General features: G+C 43.3%; 1 protein-coding gene across 1 annotated transcript in view; it reads left to right on the top strand.

Annotated features, from left to right (window-relative positions):
* The window catches only part of LOC124791505, a 528,144-nt gene that overhangs the window by 465,097 nt on the left and 40,703 nt on the right, over positions 1–22,344 (top strand). The window contains 1 exon segment of the mRNA XM_047257865.1: positions 15,999–16,066. Within this exon segment, the coding sequence (XP_047113821.1) occupies positions 15,999–16,066 (68 nt within the window).

Raw genomic sequence — 22,344 nt, 5'->3', positions numbered from 1 at the left:
GAACCGCGCGACCGCTACGGTCACAGGTTGGAATCCTGCCTCGGGCATGGATATGTGTGATGCCCTTAGGTTGGTTAGGTTTAAGTAGTTCTGAGTTCTAGGGGACTGATGGCCTCAGATGTTAAGTCCCAAAGTGCTCAGAGCCATTTGAACCATTTGAAATTCGGAGGCGGTGGTGTTATGGTGTGGTCGTATTTTTCATGGAGTAGGCTTGCACCCCTTGTTTTGCCTGACACCTTCTTGCTTCCCACTGTTTAAGAGCAATTCGGGAATGGCGATTGCATCTTTCAACACGATAGAGCACCTGTTCATAATGTACTGCCGCTGGCGGGGTGGTTACACGGCAATAACATCCCTGTAATGGACTGGTCTGCACGGAGTCCTGACCTGAATCCTACAGAACAGCTTTGTGACGTTTTGGAGCGCCGACTTCGTGCCAGGCCTCACCGACCGACATCGATACTTCTCCTCTGTGCAGCGCTCCGTGAAGAATGGGCGGCCATTCCTCAAGAAACCTTCCAGCACCTGATTGAACGATGGAGCGTGCCACGAACTTGTAAGTTATTTTCAGCCAGGTGTCCGAATACTTTTGATCACATAGTGTACATTTTATCCACTAATATGAGAACTTGGCATGAGGTACTAACTGACAATGAACACGTTATGAAACAATAAATTTTGAAGACCAGGAGGTGAGAACAAATTCCGTCGAAACCGGTTATCGAAAATAAATAGCTATTTGAGCCATCTTGGCTATAGGGAGTTTTTTTTACCAAGTAAAACAGATTGCTCCAGCTCATTTCTCAGTGTGGGAAACTTCTATCAAGAAGCTGGACGGTATCTGACTGGAGGCTCGTAGTGCAGTCCACCGAGTAGCTCTTTTGTCCCCTTTCAAATGATGCGAGGTGTCTAGTGTACCGACGGCGTAATGAGGCATTGCACCCACAGTGTGTCGAGGTGGTATATCGTGCGCTAGGTGGTTCTGTGACGTTTTGGAGGTGTTATTCGTCCCATGACTTGTGCGCACTCATTCAAGTTACCATGAACAGGAACCGAGGTATTTATTTCTACATCCTCGGTGGCCAAGTGTTGCCCTTTCTTCTACAGCTCATGATGAGTATGATGTGGACACTCCCGTCTTCAAAGAAACAATAACCGAGTTCACGGGGCTTCATGCATACGTTCCTGGCTTGTTGAAGATGAAGGCTCCTTTTTAACACTATTGGCTCGCTAAATAGAAAATGATGGGACCTTTCGGAACGGAGAGCGAAATGTAGCAGTCAGCATACACGCACTTTGATAGTTGTGTGGTATTTAATCACCAATGATGGGATTCATATTGATGTGGCATAGATGAAGCAACATGTGGACTTCCTTCCTCGCCGCAGTGAGGCCATTATGACACCTGGAAGCATCGCTACACGATACTAGCGTCATATCTGCTAGGAGCATTGTATTTTCGTTATGCATGTTCCACACGAACAGATCAAAGAACGTAAAACGAAAAAAGTTGCATCAAAGAAAATAAATGTAAATGATCCAATCGGAAAGACGCTTTTAATATCGTACTGCTCAAAATACAGTACGCTGGTCTAATGAATGAATGACCCCATTCATAATTACAATAAAACTGGGCTTTAAACAATAAATTCAATATTTACTAACCGAGAGCTGTCTTCTGCCGATTTATCTCAGTACAGCAGCGGGTCCACAGATTCTTCTATCTGGTCTGATGGCTGGCAGTTTGCGGGTTTACGACGACGGAAGGCCGCCTGCAGCCGTCGTAAATCAGGACTACGACCGGCGCTGCGATAAGGACACGTGTGTGTTGCTGCTATACAGATAGTCCACCCCGCTTTACTGTACGCCATGAAACTACATTGTACGCCAAGAAATGACTATCGTCCTCAGTCGTAGCAGAGCTCACGCTAAAGAACAAGAGAGTCGTTTCTTTTTATGTTGACACTGTGGGTCATGTGATCGCCTAAGGTCCAGTTCCCTACCGTACTAAATGGCCTGACCATCAAAGCAGTTTCGGTGGTTTGTTGTCTATTAACTAGGTAAAAATGTCCTGAAGGAAATATTTCCTTTGGAATCTTCAGTCTTACTAATAACAAGAAGCCATCCTTTTCCTCCTATCGCCTGCTTAATTTTTCGTCTTTGGATACGTCGACTGTCCATCAATATTATTGACAGATTTGTGTGATCCAACCGCTTTCCCTTTGCTTCTCCTCCCAACAAATTAACCACCCCAACACGCCGTACCAGATGCCATACTAATTTATGTGTTCTTCTGACAAAGGTTTTCTGTGAATCCCTTTTCACGACCTAGAATCGCATCTAATAGAGTAGACTTGTCTTAAGCAATGAGTCCCTCTTCGAATACAGCTCCGATGACCAGAGAAGACGCGTCTGTAGACGCCCCAGACAGCAGTAGGAGACCAATCTAGCTAACGCCCCACACGATCCGACAACCAGGTCTGGGGTGCCATTTCTTTTCGTAGCAGCACTTCTTTGCTTATCAGCCGCCGCACCCTTACAGCGCAGCGTTATGTCGACGATATTCTACGCCATCTTCTGTTGCCATTCATGGAAAGCCGTTCAGGCCTATATATCAGCAAGATAATGCCCGCCTGTATACGTCGAGAGTTACCTTCGTGCTCGCCAAACCCTATCTTGGCCAACAAGGTCGCTGCATCCCTCCCAAATTGACAACGTTTGGAGCATTATGGGCAGCTCGGGATTTTGACCATCTAACCCGCTAATTGAACAGGAAGACATCCAACAACTCTATCAATGAATGCCAATCCGAGTAACTGCGTGATAAATGTGACAAGTGGAGAATCGCTTAATGCGTGAAGCTCTTTCTCTTGAATAAATCATCCAGTGTTCCTGAAATTGTAATCGTTTGTTTGTCTGCACATGCACATCGCGTCTACCGATTGCCGGACCTAGACTCTCTACTGTGTCCTTAGCAGTGGCGGGAGCAAAGCATACGTGTTATCAGCTTCTATGCAATTAGGTTGGCGTCATTCATCATCGTACAGAAAGGAGCTGATCCAGAAATCGAAGACGAGCTTAGAATCGGCACGGACATTATTTTCAGACCAATGAGTAAAGATGACTCATGCAGCACATCTACACACTTGTGAACTTCCTGAAAGGTAGAAGTGTGCTCGGCGGTGTTCATCAGTCGTCTGCGCTCTGTCGACACTGAATATACTTTAACGTTACGATTATCAGTCGCTGTTCGAACATTAACTTCAAATAAAATTCACAAGGCTTTACAGTTTTGTATGGATGATTTAAATTGTTTTCTTTTTCACATAGAAATTTATAAGTAATGTATTTCTCATAGTTCGCATTAGGTTCTTGTTTTTATGTTTACAATTTTTTTTACCACAGACGTCACTATCAGTAGGGGCTGCGTGGTTGATACATGTGAAATTACGTGGACGCGAACATTGCAAAGATACCCAATAAAAATGGTAATATATATGCATATGCCACAAACTTGTCTTCCTCAATTTTCCTCTATATCATTGTAGGCTGGTGAACGCAAACACCATCGACAGAATTTCGGGTGTTGTTCAGTGCTATGTCCTGAGTGTTTTGTTTCGTTTATTGCCTACAACATCTTCAAAACAGTGAAAAGTCTGTAATATATTCCATTTTAATACGGAAAGATCCGGTTTACCGTAGGCGCCTGTATGCAGACTCTGAGGTCACCGTTGCTGCATATCGATCGATACGAGAACAAATGCAACCTCTGTGAGACGTGACAATGCGCGGTTAAGCTTCTCTGGGCTCAACTACGAGTATTGCGGTTGCTTACTTTCCAGCGCGCGCCAGCACAGCAGTCGTTAAAGTACAGTCTGCTGATGTGGTCGATCGCGAGCAACCTGTCGCAGACAGTAGTTGAATGGTAGCCGAGTAGTGTACTGATGGTACTGTCGTGTGTCAGAAGAATATTGAATAGTAAAGAATACTGAAAAGTAAACAATATCGTCCACGACTGAAGCATACATGAATTTTATTCGAATATCGTAGCATCATTTTGTTACTACACGGTCCTGTCACAGTAATGTGACCACCGCTTATTCTCGACTTCAACGTGCAATAATCACTCACAGAAAGCATGTGCTACCACAAATGGCGCAGAGTATATAAAGCGTGTCGGGCGGACGCGGAAAACAGTGCCGTCGTTGCAGTAAAGCAGAAACGAAGCGATTTACCTGACTTCCAAGTCCAGATGTAGGGAGGGAAAGGGAGGGGGGGAGGGGGGAGGGAGGGGCAAACCGGGGTCTATGCCCCCGGTAGCAATTTATGGGGGTGACAAATTCATATTATTGAAGAAAAAAAACTTGTTTCACAAAGCGTCCAGCATCCAGCGCACGTTGATCTATCGATGGTTCATATGACTTTGAAACGCATCCCTGTTGATTTTTGAACACCTTCTAAGTTGATTTCTGAACGAACCATAAGTTGATTTTAGAGTGGGTGCATAGTGTACGCCTCTGCCAGGGAAATCCCCGTCACGTCTAGAAATAATAAACTTTCCCACAGACAAAAGTGGACGGAAATATACGAGCTGATCCGAATAAATGCGAACGGGTGAATGCCAAGCGCTATTTGTTTGTGTGGTTGATTGGGTGCGCGAATGATAAGCGTTATTATAATTATTAGCGAAATCCATCGATTCAGACTACCAGAGTGGAAATAAACGACTAACAGGATCAACAGGTAAGAAAGATTATATATTATCTGAAATTTTGACAGAAAATTTTTGCCAGATCGCTACACTACTAAAGGCCAGTTGTACAGTCCCTGGTTACCAGGCGCTTAAGTTGTATTCGCGGTATAGCGCGGAAACGCGTTGTACGAACACGTAATAATGACTAACAGGAGAGTAAATGCGGGATAACTAAACTGGTGATTCTGGGAGGGTTAGTGAACATAACCGGACAGTACGTTTTGACAGTGGCAGCAATAGTTACAGAATTAGGATTGTTTGTTAGAACGAGGAAGGAGAAGAAACGGGGACATCACACAAATTATATGGTAGAATATGATGATTCCAAATTTATATAAAAATTTCGGACTACTATTACTTTTCGATCAACTGGAGCTTTTGAATGAAATGTGGAACTATTTTCTAACATAAAACTTTTTGCTTGTAATAGACCTAATACTCATTTGATATTGGTACTTCGTAAATTATATTCTGTCGCGTTATTTATGTAAACGAGGTCCATAAAAATGATCATTTGTGCCGAAACACTCTCACTTCTTTGACGAGTGTTGCAATTGCTGCAATATTAAAATGGTCTAATTCGTTTTATCTAGCAGGCTGTGACGAAATAGACGTAATCAAATCGAGAAACCACACCGCTCTTGGGTACTATTCGTATTAATAGCTTTTTTCAGTATTAGACAACGACATTTTAATTTTTTATGTAGCGAAACGTTTGACGAACCTTGATGAGGTAACAGATTTTTTCGCAGAAAGGGAAACGCGCTGTGGAAAGCTGTGTCGAGATTAGAGAGAAAACAATGCTTGGACCTAAGGTTTGAAAATATGTTTACTGTCTTGCTTGTCTCGTGTCTTTATTGGTTTTATGTTTCCTATATTTAAATTTGTCCGCAGCTCGTGATCTCGCGGTAGCGTTCTCGCTTCCCGAGCCCGGGGTCCCGGGTTCGATTCCCCGAGGGGTCAGGGATTTTCGCCTGCCCTGAGATAACTGGGTGTTGTTGTGTCATCTTTATCATCATCATCATTCATCCCCATTACGGTCGGAGGAAGACAACGGCAAACCACCTCCATTAGGACCTTGCCTAGTACGTCGGTGCGGGTCTCCCGCATCGTTCCTCTACGCTCTGTCAAGAAGGATGGGACATCATTTCCATTTCCATATTTAACTTTATGTCACGCAAAAGAGAAAGTTGTTAGCTAATAGGCAATGAAGAATGCAAATTTTCTGGAGAGTTATTATTCTCCCGGTCACAAATAATCCCACCCAGTATTAACTGTGAGTTGTTACTTCTTCTTCTTCTTTTTTATGAGAGATAGGATGTCGAACCGACTGACTGGGAGCAGGAGAGGCATCACAGGACATTTTACTATCTACTGTCCTGAATGTAGGTTTGATGGCTTCCATTACAAAATATACACGTTTGAATTCCACAGAGTAAAATACAGTAACGTGCAATAGAAGAATACTGTGTGAAGAGACGTGGCATTGCACTTTGACTTACTTAAAACCAAATAACATGTCTTATATTTCCTCTAATATATATGTTCTATACGTCAAACTCTTCAGAAAGAAGTGCGCTACAAAATGAACATATGTTTAAAAAATCTCTTTTTTTAAAATTTTGACGTCCTATCTCAAATGCTCGAGTGGGAGGTGGGATACGCAACTACCAAGTTTTTGCTCCGGTTCGGAAATATCGTAGGTCCGGGGCTGTCGTTGGCTTTCGAGCCAAGGGTGGAAGCATTTCCGAATTAGATATGTTCGTAAACTGTTCGCGTATGGCCTGGTAAGAATACCGTGTGTGGCAAAGACAGCTTTCCAAAACGGGCGCCGAGGCAACCGTGGTGCATCACGCACCGTAGATGACAGGGGTGAACGATGGCTGCGGAGATGTGTACGGGCGACCGCTGAGCAACGGACCGTCCAGACGAACCAAGAGGTTAGGAACAGAGTCTCATCAACGAGGGTTCAGCGAATGTTGCCTCCACAGAAGGTGCATGGTTCATGCAACCATGCGGACTATGGTTCATCGGCGACGAAGGCTGGAATTTGCATGTCCACTGGGTGTCGACAGGTGCCCTTTTTAGGTGAAACACTTTTTATGCTCCGTCAGATAAATGGCCATTGGCGTGTGAAACGCCTGAAAGTAAACCCCCTGCAACAATAGTCGGAAGCATCCAGGCCGGAGGAGGGAGCGTTATGGTCTAGGGAATGTTTTTATGGAATTTTCTGGGTGCTCTCGTCATTCTGGAAGGTACACTGGAGCAGCACAAGTGCGCATCTATCCTTGGGAATCAAACCCACCCGCACATGCAGTTTTTTATCCCTCGGCATCTACCAACAGGACAATTTAACCTGTCACATAGCTCGCAGTGTAAGTGCGTGGTTAGAAGAGAACCAGTATGAGTTTACCCTACTGTCCTGGCCACCAACTGCCAGGAATTAAACCCAATCGAGAATCTGTGGGAACACCTCGACGGGGCTGTAGCGCAATGAATCCTCAACCGAGAATCCTAGCGGAACTGACCACGGCACTGTAGTGGGAATGAGTGCACATCTCTGTCGGCACCTTCCAGAACCTGACTGATTCTCTTCCTGTTATTTTCGCAGCGGTTTGTGTTAAAAAGGTAGTTACGCTGGCTTTTGACAAATGGTCACATTAATGTCACTTGGCAGCGTATTATTCGGTTATAGGTTTCGACAAGGGACGTGATAAAAATTATATTAGTTACATCTCAAGCCATTGTGATTAATGAACATCATACAACCGATCGTCAAATGATGGTAATTAAGAAACAATGAATATGTGACAGGGAGAGGAGTAGCTATCAGCGAAGTGAGCAAGCTAGGGAGCTCGCAAGACGCAAAACTTCTGTGAAATGTTTGTTGTCGCTGCGGGAACAGCTCACCTTACCGTCGTTATGCCGCTCTACCACTGGATTCAGAAAACCCATACATGAGAAGCATCTTGGCCAACTCTTCATGAGCAAACCTATCCATACTGTTACTTATAAGTGTTGGCGTACAACGAACGGTGCCTGAAAAACAGCCGCGATGGAGAACCGAGCTGTGCGGAATGCAAGCTTGAGGGCGGAGAGTGAGACAGGGATTACTGTTGTCAGCAGAACGTACCGTGAGTGAGTAAAGCACGTTACACAGATACATAGCGCAATCCCCGGCATTTACACTGTCGTTCAGGTATTTTAAGTGCGACACAGATACAAAAACAAATGTAGACAATAAATTGAACGAAATACAAATTATTTTTATTCAGCCGGCGGAGACTATGGGTACGTTGTACCATAATGCTCGGAAAATATGTCTGTTTATCATCCAAAAATTTGACTGTGGTGTTCAGGTTCACCCTGTGTAGATAAAACGTAGGTACATTATTAACTGCAGATCAGCATACTAGGAAATTTTCAGGGGCATTAACTGAGTGTCGTCTACCGTAGTAAGGGACTGATGAACCTGTAATTTGGTCCCTTTATACTGCAAACCAACCAACCAATCTACCGTAGTCTTTTGCATGTTAATTTCTTCGAAGCAGATTCGATTTTCTCCAATGCAGCCGGCAGTGGTGGCCGTGCGGTTCTACGCACTTCAGTTCGGAACCGCGTGACTGCTACGGTCGCAGGTTCGAATCCTGCCTCGGGCATGGATGTGTATGATGTCCTTAGGTTAGTTAGGTTTAAGTAGTTCTAAGTTCTAGCGGACTGATGACCTCAGATGTTGGGTCCCATAGTGCTCAGAGCCATTTGAACCATTTTCTCCAATACATAATCATATTTTGTTGTGTATAGTATAAAACAATATTACAGAACAGAGAACAGAGCAAACAGTCTAGTTTTGGTCCAGAAACCCCCCCACCACACACACACACACACACACACACACACACACACACACATTGTCAATACCGTATTCGCAGCAATGGTTATAACATTAAATTTACTCACGCTGAACTTGGAATCAGAAGTATTAGATTACAAGCAGGAGATCCCGGATTCGAGTCCCGATCGGGGCACACATTTTTATCTGTCCCCGTTGACGTATGTCAACGCCTGTAAGCAACTAAGGGTGTTCATTTCATTGTAATTTCATTCTAACGATCTGCATGGTCACCGATGGTATCTGTTCTTTCGGACATGCCCGAAAGAACAGATACCATCTTAGTATATAGAAGTATTAGAGTTCTCGCACTACCATTTGAAATAACCCCAGAGCAGATTAATGCAGTGTTGAAGCCGTATGGCACCATTCTAAGTAACATTACTGAGAAGTGGTCCGATGCACATAAATTCCCGGTCTCAAATGGTGTGCGGCAGGTTAAAATTGATAAAGCATATTCCCTCCTATGCTAACGTCGGTGGATACAGGGGCATTGTTATTTATGAGGGGCAGCCACGATCATGAGCTGGATGTGGCTCCACGGGACACGTACGGGCTGAGTGTCTGCAGCGCCGAGTGACACAACTACCGACGGGGGAGGCGCCTGTTCCACCCACTGTGTCACAGATACCGATAACGTGCGTCGCAGCAGCTCGTAGAACCCCATCAGTGGCAGTTATTAATAACACTATGGGCCACGTCGAAGACGACACTCGAATGAGAACGACCACTGCAGAAGAAACTCTAGAACATAGAGTTACAGATCATCCCATTGACACTGAACGAGGCAGCGAGGCAGACAATGGCACGACCGTAGCTCCGAACAACGAGAAGCAGTATTCACACGAAATTGAAGCACAGATGACAAACGACGAAACACCAGCGAGCTCCACCAACGAAAATGAAAAGAAAAAAACGCAGGATTACCCATCAGGGAGCTGACAAAATTGCGCCCACTTTGAGAGGAGAAGCGCAGGAGGTACTGCAGAAACTACATGACATATCATCAACATAAACAAGTGTCGAAGAAATCAAGAAGGGCAGTACTGTCAGATCGAGGTACAGGAAAATTAGAGGAATCCACGAATACCGTAATGATTCAAAAAGGCGCAGCAAACACGAATAACCAACCTACAGACGCATCGAAGGGGAAAAAGAACCATGGAGAGCCAACCATCTAGGAGCATGGGAGGAGGATAAGGAAGACGGTATTCAAAACCAAGCAATGGCAGCAACACCTGAAGGCAAGGCACGAAGAATAGGAGGAGAGGGACTCCGTCCAACACGAGCTCCCCCCCCCCCCCCCAATCCAAGTAGCAGACGCTGAATCTACCGTCTCTGGAGAAACGTTTAGTAACAAATCGCAAAGCAGTGAATCCGCGACTTTTGGCACAGAACGTAGTGATCGCCGTACTGACAATCTCGCTCCTAACAGTGTGAGCGTGTCTGCAACACCACAGGACAACTCACCTTGGCAGGAAGATATCGAGGAGTGTAATCCGCCGGCAATACACGGTGGCGGACGCGAGCCGTATAAGCTTATGTAGACATGGAAGACAACTTCTATTAACACACAACTGTGAATCGAAGTCTGACAGAAATGTGTAGCAGCACTGATCTGCAATCGTACAGTATAGCTACAGTTAACACCAACAGAATCACTAGTTTGACAAAAATTGAATGCCTACATGGTCTTGCAAGAAATGTGTACGGACAGAGTGGAACATATCGCAGTATACAATGCTATCCTCAATAGAGGACCTGAAAACGGCACTGCCACGTTATTCAAGGACGAGATTATACCTAGAGGTGTTAAAAAGTTAGCAAGTGGAAGAGGAATTTCTGTCGAAACAGACACAGATCAGCTTATTAATATTTACACTCCGTCCGGTTCGCAAGCCAGACTTGATCGATCTACCTTCTTTCAGGAAAGTACAGTTGGGTTAATCACTCCAGCGAACGAGAACATCATCCTTGCTAGTGACTTTAACTGTGTTCTTTCCGCTGTCGACCAATCCTAATCTATGCCTGGAACTGGGAGACATAGTGAAAGGACTGCACTTCATCGACACCTGGGAAAGCCAGCCAAGAACGAACCCAGGGATCACTTATATTACTAGCCATTCCATGAGTAGGATAGATCGCAACTGCGCCTCTCGCCGCCTAAAAATAGTGTTCTCAGCGTTGAAACTTCTCCAGTGAGTTTCTATGACCATTTGGCAGTTGTGGCTACGATTTACATGCTCAGGGAAAGGACATTTCGGGGTAGGTGCGTCTGGAAATTCAGTATCTCACACCTGATGGACACTAGAGCACGAGTTAACGCGAGGTTGAGAAATGTGCTTAAGTAATATGATGCGCTACAGAACTAAAATGGAATGGTTAGTAACACATGCAAAACCTAAAATACGAACTTTACTCAAACGCTACGCTTTTGAATAGAAACAGTGGGAAAGACACACAGTGGAATTCTACTACCAGTGCCTAAGGGAACTACACGCAGATATCACCAATGTATCACGTCACACCATGAGAATAAAAATGATCAAGGCTAAAATAAGTGCTCTGAAACGCCAGCAAATAGAGGGAGTTAAAATAAGATCGAGAGATAACAGCGGCATTGAGAATGAAAAAAACTGCGCTTTTCCACCTTCTGGCCAAATTCAATAGCACGCCGGCTGCACGTAAGTTCTCTCCGCAAGGATGAGCAAATCTCTAGTCGAATTTCAATATAACCTCATGCAAGAGTACTCGAAAATTTCCCGCAACGAGAATGGAAGGCCCAGATGGGTGGCTATTTGCCGGCAGTATTGAAGACAGTGTGACAAAGCAAAGAGCGCCGTCTACGTATGTAGTAGTCTTTTACTGCCTTCTCGCCCTACAGAAAGAATTTCATGTAACACAAGTATTCTTATCCTAAATGGAAAAAGTGTATCCTCAAAGTTCTTTATATTCACATAACGTCTATGATTCAGTTTTTAGAAAGCTTGTTCATTTCTGAGTGCACGGCGCATGGTTAGTTCATTTAGAATAAAGTTTTGTGTTTTGGAGAAATAGAAAGGCACATTTAGCTCTTAGGCAACAGGCATGCCCGAAACCACCATTTCTACTTCAGTTAAATTCTTACAAAAAGGAAACCAGGACAGTACCTTCGTCATTCGAAGGACGACGGTTCCAATCCGACCATTCCGATTTAGGTTTTCCGCGATTTCCCTAAATCGCTCCAGGCAAATGCCGGGATGGTTCCATTGAAAGGGCACGGCCGACTTTCTTCCCCATACTTCCTTAACCCTAGGCGATTGATAAGCTAGCTTTTTGGTCCCCTCCCCCAAATTAACCAACCAACTACGGACGAACACTTGAATGGGGTGTTCAAACCTCATAGTGCTCCTGCGTGATGATTGGCCAGCTTAGTTTTATTGTATTTGTTCTTGCAAGGACAGGTTGCAAGTTTGTATGGGAGAAACTGTTGCAAGGACAGGAAGAAGCAGGATGATTCAGTAATGATTTAACCTAAAGAAAATGTGCATTGCGTTGGACTGCCTGACAAGAAACCTGAGCGATCTATTTAAGCTCGTCAGAAGAGATACCTTCCACTTTGCATGAGATCTCTTCGCAGTAAAAACACGTACTCATCTCGACAAAATAAAGATTAGAAGGTAAAACCAACAGCACAAATATCGCCATCTTTTAATCAAGACGGAGTGCAAATAAAAGCAGACTTACTACCTTTTCCTTCCTCTGCCGTAATATCACGAAATGTTAGCTGCAATTTTAAGTTAGAGTGAATGGGTATTTGAGTTGCCCTGCTAACCTTGTTTCGTTATCGTTACATTTCACGATGGATGGAAGCTTTTCTGGTCGACGCAGACACGGTAATCCGAGTGAGAGCATAAGGATACACCGAATAAAAACTTTAAAGATAAAACCTTACTACTAAATTTTCGAATTTTTACATTTAAAGTATGACGTTTAAAGCTCCTCTAGTAATTTGCTTGCAGTGCCACACGTAGGGTAGCCATGAGTAGGCAGCAGTGGACTGGGACTTCCGAATAAATTTAATGTGTACATGCCTGTAGTTTATTGACTCTGAGGTTGAAGCGATCACTGTTGTGTGGTACTATCAACCGTACACATGGAATGTACGACATCTTTCACTGTCAATGAAGATCTCTTATCTGGTAATGATTATAGAATTTGGTTTGCTGTGGACGCTTAAAAGCTGTGGCATTTTAGTACTAAACAGTGAGCGACACACTTAAGTGGAAATTGTTAAGGTCTTCATACAATACAATATTAATTAGAACATGTTTCACACCAAACTGCAGACACGATTCAGTCACAATGAGAACTAAAAGTACGTATAATAAGCAGTTCAGTTTTCAGTTAAGAAAATGGTGAGGTCGAGTGACAGGTACATAAAATAGTTTTGCAATATGGATCGTTATATGAGGTGACAAAAGTTTCATGGGAGATATCCTAATATGATATGTATTGTGGTCATTTGGACAGGAATGCATGTCCAGAGAAACAGACACTGCTGCGACTACAGCTGTTATGAAATACATTAAATGTATTCGCAGCTGCGAATACCGACAGCCATCAGCTGTAGAATGGAAAGATGACAATGAAAATTTGAGCCGGACCGGGACTAGAAGCCGGATTTGCCGCTTATCGGGAGAGCTCACCTTACCGTTTGGTTACCACGCGCGACTCATAACGGCTTTAGTCGTCGAAGTGCCTGTTCGAGATGCATGCAGAATAACCCAGGCACTGCAATATCGTATATATCCGCCGACACCTGGCAAGCGACATTCAAGTAAAATGTTTCACCTGTACGCTAATATATGTAATAGATGCACGAGTACAGGTTGTAGACACACCATTGACGGAATATGGAAGTTTGGGTGTGGCCGTGAGTCCTGCCCGGATAGCCAAGTGGTAAGCCGTGGCCAAGCGGTTCTAAGCGCTACAGTGTGGAACCGCGCGACCGCTACGGTCGCAGGTTCGAATCCTGCCTCGGGCATGGATGTGTGTGATGTCCTTAGGTTAGTTGGGTTTAAGCAGTTCTAAGTTCTAGGGGACTGATGACCTCAGAAGTCAAGTCCCACAGTGTTCAGAGCCATTTGAATCACTTGAATTTGATCTTACGCGATAAGCGGGAAATCAGGGTTCAAGTCTGAATTCGGCACAAATTTTCGTTGTCGTCATTCCATTCTACAGCTGATGGGTGTCCATATTTGCAACTGCGAATTTTATGTAATCCTAATGCCATTCCGTACCTCTTTTTGTCCGGCGTAGGGCAGAATCTCGACATGGCAAAGACTCAACATGTCGTTGGAGCTCCCTTGCAAAAATGAGCCATGCTGCCTCTATAGGCGTCCATGATTGCAAAAGTTGGCAGCTCAGGATTTTGTGCACGAACTGACCTCTCGATTATGACCCGTAAATGTTCGATGGGATTCATGCCGGCGACCTATATGGCCAAATCATTCGCTCGAATTTCCCAGAATGTTCTTCAAACCAATTGCGAACAATTGTGGCCTGGTGACATGGGACACAGACGTCCATAAAATTCCAATGTTGTTTGGGAACATGAAGTCCATGAATGGCTGCAAATGGTCCCCATGTTACCAAACATACGAATTTGTAATCGGTGGTCGGTTCAGTCGGACCAGAGTACCCAGTCAATCCCATATAAAGACAGCCCACAGAATTATGGAGCCTTAAACAGTGCTTTGTTGACGACTTGGGTCCACGGCTTTGTGGGGTCTGCACCACACTCGAAACTTACTATCAGTTCTTACCAACTGAAATGGGGATTCATCTGACCAGGCCACGGTTTTCCAGTCGTCTAGGGTCCAACCAATACGGTCACGTGCCCAGTAGAGACGCTGCAAGCGATTTCGTGCTGTTAGCAAAGACACTCCCGTCGGTAGTCTACTGCCATAAGCCATTAACGTCTATTTTGCTGCACGGTCCTAACGGATACGTTCGTCGTACGTTTCACATTGATTTCTGTGGTTATTTCACGCAGTGTTGCTTATTTGTTAGCACTGACAACTCTACGCAAATGTCCCTGCTCTCGGTCGTTAAGTGAAGGCCATCGTCCACTGCATTGTCTGTGGTGGGAGATAATACCTGATATCTGGTAGTTCAAAAGGCTCTGAGCACTGTGGGACTTAACATCTGAAGTCCTCAGTCCCCTAGACTTAGAACTACTTAAACCTGACTAACCTAAGGACATCACACACATCCATGCCAGAGGCAGGATTCGAACCTGCGACCGTAGCAGTCGCGTGCTTCCGAACTGAAGTGCCTAGAACCGCTCTGTCACAGCGGCCGGCTATCTGGTAGTCTCGGCACACTCTTGACAATGTGGATCTCTGAATATTGAATTCCCTAACGATTTCCGAAATGGAATGTCCCATATGACTGGTTCCAATCACTATTCTGCGTTCAAAGTCTGCTGATAATTCCCGTTGTGCGGCGATAACCACTTCGGAAACCTTTTCACATGAATCAGGTGAGTAGAAATGACAGCTCCACCAATGCGCTGTCCTTTTTTACCATGTGTAAACCATACTATCGCCATCTGTGTATGTACATATCACTATAGCACGACTTTCGTCACATTAGTGTAGTGGTTACGTACACACAACCCAGCAAAATTTAAATTTGGATCCCGATTTTGTTTAAAAGGAAGTCAGACTAGTAACTGTCATAAGGGTGTTTTAGGACCTCGAAGAAAACTTCATCGCAGCTAATAGTGAATATAGTATGCTACTATCTTCATTAGGAATGTTGTTATAATGTGATTCACTTAACTGAAGAAACCTGTGTGTTTTGAAGCTTTTAAGTACTTTCTAGCGTCTTAGTGTTATCATCTTTCTATGTAGCTACACAATTTTATCGTCCTTTCATCGTCTTTTCTTTAGTACTTTCGTTTAGATGCCGTTTCTTTTGAGGGTGTGCATACTCATGCCATTCCTGATTAATTTTACCTCGTTCCTTCCATAAGATTAGGTTTTCTTTTAGCTCTTTGTTCTTTCTTGTCTCACTTGGTCATTATTTAGTAGTGTTAGGTGTCAACTGTCGGGGGCGGCTACCTCTCGGCAGTCCATAGAGGGTCCGAGCACCGGATCCTTATGTACTCTGTGTAAAATTTTGTCAGATAATGCTTGTTATAACCCGTGGTCAGAATGGAAAGAAAAGAAATTGCGATTTAGACTTAATATTTATTCTTATATACAGTTAAAATCACTGAAGTTACATGTTACAAAAATTTCTTATTGTCACTGATACAGTACCTGTCAGCGATTACTAACTGAGTGTCGACTTTTTCTTTTTCAGTTGCTATCCACAACGCCCTTCCCTTCGTTGGATTCGGATTTCTCGACAATTTCTTCATGATTCTCGCTGTAAGTATGGCTGCTGATTTATACGCTAATGTTAGTGAAATTGCAACATACAGAAATAATCCAAGATAGGAATATGTATGAAAACGTACGGGCAACAAGGGTTTATGATGAAGTGTGACACGATGACATTGAAGTGTACAGTGACCCAGGGTTCAAAGGTTTTAAACGTGAAAACATTTTAACAAAATGATGCTCAACGGTTGTCATATGTTTCGTAAAAGATATGTTTGTGTAGCTACACTGTCAAGTGTCACCAAAACCTTCACCAAGTTAGTAGTGATTTCGGTCATATACATAGACCTCCTTCGGGCACTGTTCAAAAAATTCGTTATATTGGTTTTCTGATGCAACTGCTAATTGATACCGTAGTATTGAGTTAAAAAATAACCACCAGTGAAGTTATTACATGTCACTTATACACTTTTGCTATCTGGACACATTTGCTCTCTCGCTGCACAAGGTAGCACACATGTCTCTTGTAAGACGTGCCTAAGTTACTCTTAATCCGCTCACATAGCGGCTCAGCTTTGGAGGGTATAAAATACTTTACTGTTGTTGAATGATGCTCTGGAAAAAAAAGTCAATTATTTGTATTTCTCGACCCGTTTTTATACGATGAGTATTGTATTAAACTAATATGCAAGGCATAAATATGGTTCAAAATAACTCACATGTAGTACAGTGTCATCGTCGCCATTAAGTGTCCACGAAACTCACATACACTCTCCGACATAAAACCTGGCTGCCGAGTCGAAGTCCGCACCGATCGCAACATGGGACAAATAACATAAGATGAATTCGCAATTGCGAATTATGGCTACCAGTAGCTGTAGAATGACGACAATGGAAATTTGTGCCAGACTGGGACTCGAACCCAGATTTCCCGCTTACCGCGAGCGGTCGCCTTGCCATTTGGCTACCCGTGCACGACTCTCGGCCACACCCAAACTTCCAGATGTCAATACCAACAGCAACGCGGCCACGCTGATAGTATTCTAAGTCCAGTTGTCTGCACAACCTGGCAAAATGTAGGCTGCGGGAGTTTCTGGAGAAAGTTTTGTTTCTTGTTCGAGTTGTTCAGCTACGTCTGCACCCGTGGTCTGGCGGCAAACAGCACGTCGTCTAAATGCAATGTCTCGCGGTCGAAAGCGTTCATTTTCAAAATTTTTATAGCCCCAGTAACCCGAACGCTGAAGGCCTGAGTTTAATTGCAGCACAGATCCAGTGTATTTCAGTTTCTGTCAGACAGGTAATAACGGTTCCGTTCAGTACCTTTTTTTGCTGCCTTTGAAAGCCGCATTCACTACACCTCTCCAGGGCCCATTTGCTGACACACGGAAGCTGCGCTCCCTCGCCCTGTGTCAAAAGTGTCAGCTACCGCTCAGCTCATCTCTTTGGAGAGTATAAAATACTTTACTGTTGTTGAGTGATGTTCTACATTGCATTTATGGACCCGTTTTTATATGATGAGTATTGTATTAAACTAATATGCAAAACATAAATATGGTTCAAAATTTATTTTATAGGTAGTGATCCAGAGTACGTCAGTACGTTGTTTAGCGTAATTATTAATTTTTTATATCTACATGCAACTTTTTCCTCACGAATTCGTATGCATTCGTCAAGCGACATTGAATGACTGGGGGATAATCAGTTTTACTGCCGTCTTTCGATTTCTAACTATAAAGGCATGCAATAAACCGTGTGAATGCCCTACAGTGCTTGCTCTATAGCAACGCAGGTACGCTGCACATTCTGAAGATCTCGTCTGGATTCAAGGAGAACTTATCGCTGACCGAAAGTGATATTTAAGGTACTGAATTGTATTTGAATCAACAAAATTGCCCAGTCCTGAAGTTGCCCAAAGTGGAAGAAAGTTGCTGAAGGCGATGTCCGCGAACGTCTGTAGTGGTGCCTAATTACTATTACACAGTTTTAGTACATAGGAACTATACACATTTCATAGCTATTCCTCTGACACATGGGTCGTACATTACAAACAAAACCCGAATTCGTCTTGTTGAGGGTCGAGTCAAAGCTCTTCAGAGACGTTCGTGTAGTGAAGAAGCTTGGGATTCACAAAGCAGACATATGTGACGTTTAGCACAGTTTACTGAGTCGAACTTGTGAGAAGACTCAATGTGTAAAGGTTCTCTTCAAACGTTGTCAAAGAATTTCTTCTAGAAATCTGTCAATCTATTAAATAAAACGGAAAATATGAATCTAGAATGCACTGGTCTGCACCGTGATTAGAATTGAGAGCTCACGTCGTCCTTGTATGACATGAAATGTGTAGAACCACAGGGCTATCTAGACGCTGCTGGGATCTGGTCTCTCTCGTCACAGTATTTATCGATGTCTCTTATAACGCGACGCTGAAGAACAGTTTTTATGTGAAGTGCGGCATTCCTGGTCTCCAAAAATTAAATTTTCTGTCTCATCGTCTCATCTTAAATGAGGATTACGTAGCGTCAGTCATCGAAGTGAAAAGGGAATGCCAAGTGAATTTAACGGAACAGTTCAAGATCACAGGCGGAAGTAAATCCTCTGTCACAGGGTTGCAAAGTATTTACAACCATGTTGCCAATTCCTAGCTTTGCTGGGGACAGCCGTGTAGCGAAATGCTTGTCGAGCTTGTCTTATTTGGGTTCTCAGAGGACAGACGCGAGCGCATGTTGTTTCTATGTAGCGTTATTCCTGATACTCTGTAACGTCGTCTTTCACGCTGTCTGTATTTGAAGTGTTCAATTATATCTTATAATTAAATTTTTCCCGAGACATTTAAGTCTCATCTTTATCAGTGATAATGACGGAAACTCAAGAAATGAAATCTATAAGACCACGTCTATCGCTGGGGTGTTATTCCAATGCCGGAGAGCCCTGGCAATAGTGACAATGTTGGGGGGGATTCGACTTGTGTAGTTAGTGCAGCACTGTTGACCATAGGGCCGCGGTCGTTTAATGTTTAGCACATCTGCAAATAACCAAGAGGATCTGGGTTCGAGTCCCTGCCGTAGCACAAATTTTAATTCATTTCTTCAGCTTCCATCATCGTCTTGAATTAGCTTTAATACATAATTCCTCATTTTTAAGCTTTCCAGGGTGGAATGGGAGTGTTAACGAACATTTTCAGCTCAGGGATAGCAAAGCTAATTATATTAGTTTCCGCTCATGCAGCATACGGCATGTGAAATATTGACTCATATAATTTTCCATCACAATTACAATTTCCCCAGAATACAAACGAATAAAACGTAGGCAATCCCCGCTTGGTTAGTAGAGGGCAGGCCACTAAGATCTGTTCTTTAAATTCTAGCCGGCCGGTGTGGCCGAGCGGTTCTAGGCGCTCAGTCCGGAACCACGAGACTGATACGGTCGCAGGTTCGAAGCCTGCCTCAGGCATGGATGTGTGTGATGTCCTTAGGTTAGTTAGGTTTAAGTAGTTCTAAGTTCTAGGGGACTGATGACCATAGATGTTAAGTCCCATAGTGCTCAGAGCCATTTGAACCATTTTTTTTTTTTGGACTGATGACCTCAGAAGTTGAGTCCCATAGTGCTCAGAGCCATTTGAATCATCTTTTAAATTCTAATTGTGCGCAAAGTTAAGTGGATAACGCGAAATTACAGCCCTATGCATAGATACTAAAGTGGGGGATTTGGTTAAACCTGAACCTGATGATATAGAAATGTTCCTCCCGCATCTATGCCCACTTGAGAGTTTCCACTCTAATAAAGTACAACGATATCAGAAATCTCTATAATCCTGCAAATTCCTGACGGAAGTAGTGACTGGAAGTTGGTGACTATCTCCAGAAGTTCACACATTCAGTACAAGTGAGACAGGCGATCGTCCTGATCCCAAAAGCGTGAAATCGAATTAAGCTACTCTGCCGATGCTGCGAATTGTGGCTCAAATAGCTCTAAGCACTATGGGACGTAACATTTGAGGTCTTCAGTCCCCTAAACTTAGAACTACTTAAACCTAACTAACCTAAGGGCATCACACAAATTCATGCCCGAGGCAGGATTCGAACCTGCGACCGTAGCAGCAGCGCTGTTCCGGACTGAAGCGCCTAGAACCGCTCGGCCACAACAGCCGGCTCTGCGAATTATGCTCAACGTAAATATGGCTGTCATTCGCTGAGCCGTACGCTGCAGATGTGCTGGCCCCCTTGTGAAGACGATATCGTCAGTCCTCTCTCGCAACTAGAGGATAATGCGGGCTCAGCCGCGATGCCACGGCAAGTCTTTCCTCTATTGCTACCGTACTTGGCGTTCTAAGCCGAAGTCGGTGCGGACACCTCTGTGTCCTAATCCCAAGTGCACCCTTTTTTGGCCCTCATTGACACCCTGCTAATTCGTTCCTGTCAACCAGTGCCAGTTACCAATTGCAAAATTGAGAAGCACTGCGGCCCAGCTGCGAGATTCCTCTCCAGCTAGAGAATCCCGCCAAAGTAACGCCTCTCCTTCAGATGCCAGTCATAACACGAAACTCTCCCCTACTACCAAAAAAGATTGACTTCACTGCTGCACTCCTGACGCCGCGCACCATTACGGCAATCTCGTGTTTTTTCGCCTATGCCGTTGGCCTCGCAGTTGTGAGGATGAGAAATAGACCCTCTATGAGAGTATACTTAGTTTCCAGTAACCCACGCTTTCTCCACGCAGTTGATGGCTATCTACATAGATTGTCCGCCACACACGGAAAGGCGCTGCACTGCACTCGGCGCCACGCTGCCCTCCACTCTTGGTGGGGACAATATATAATTAAAAATTCCTTAGACAAATTGCATTCACGGCTGAAGGTCTTATTGACCAGAAATTCAAATTATTTGTCGGCTGAAGGCCCCGATAGTAATAACTCAAAAAACAATTTGACGGCTGAAGGCCTAGATAGCAAATTCTTACCAAAATATTATTAGAGAAAGGGACAATCATATTAAAAGACAATATCTAATTAAAAATTCTTAACCCATTAAGTCCCAAATTAATTTTTTAATTTGAATTTTTTATTCCTTAATTATAATATATTTAGTGTATGAACCGCAATAAGTACAAAATTGGCCAAAGAATATTTATACATGCTGATTAATGGCCGTCCTCAAAATAGGACGCTGGGATCTAACAGTATCGTATAGCATACTAAGCTATTCAAGTCTTAACTATTTATTTCTTGTGAAATGGTACAAAACACTTCACACACAGTGTTACACGGTGTTTAACACAATATGTTTTTAGTTTCCCGTTGCATTTAGCTCGTATACATGTTCTTTGCGTGCTTCTTTTGTCAATCATATGACCAATTCCATCAAACATGGTGTCTGGTGTCATTCTCAATGCACTTGATGGATATTCCATTGGACGTCCAATATTCGGTCTTCCAGTGTCCAATTTCAGGTATGTAACTGGAACAGCACGTCTGAAACTCAGCAAATCCAGTGCATTTTTCCATGTACTAGTCTGTGGAAGAGCCAGGCATTTACGAGGGCCATTTCCAGCATAAGTGTAAACAGGACCTAGTACCATTTTTGTCTTCTTCGTCGGTCATACAGTCTACTTCAGGAGGACATACGGAGATATCAATATGGTCCTGATCATCTGACACCGCATTATAGAATGCGTCACTGTTTATTATTTCTTCTATTTCTTCGTTAGTGAGGTATATCTCGTCTGAATGCCATTATAATCTATAAAAAATAAAATGAAATAAAATGTAATAAAATAAAGTGAAATGAAAGAATAATACATTAGCACAAACTACAGAAAAGGGAATGTGTAAATACCTCTGTCCATCTGGAACTGTATTATTTACTAATGGGTAACATATTCATAAATATACTTACATAATACGCTGTAAATTTCAAAGTAACTTCATATCCTGTAATATATAAAAGAGGGGTCGTTACTTACCTCAGCAACAAAATCTGGTAAAATTATCACGTTCTAAAAAGAAAATACATCAGCAGTAGCAGAGTTTCATAATCGAACGCGCAGCAATACAAATAACTGAAATTATAACACCAAGTCCCAGTGTCCTATTTAGAGTACACCAAATTTCATGACAATGGAAAACAATGAATATAACTCCAATTGAGCTAACAATGCAAGTAGTTTAAAAGTCACATTGTTGACTATAAATAATCACAAAAAGATCTTTTCCACATATTTCAAATATTACTAAATTGTCGATAAAGTAAATACCTATAATAACGAAAAGTGTGCCTTAGTATTCAATAATCAATTAATGGTAGGATTTATTGCTTTTACTTCCCTGCAAG

This window comes from Schistocerca piceifrons, chromosome 1, assembly GCF_021461385.2.
Source record: "Schistocerca piceifrons isolate TAMUIC-IGC-003096 chromosome 1, iqSchPice1.1, whole genome shotgun sequence".
Taxonomy (NCBI): Eukaryota; Metazoa; Arthropoda; class Insecta; order Orthoptera; family Acrididae; genus Schistocerca; species Schistocerca piceifrons.
The sequence above is the reverse complement of the archived record's forward strand: the minus strand, read 5'-3'. Positions and strand labels throughout refer to the sequence as shown.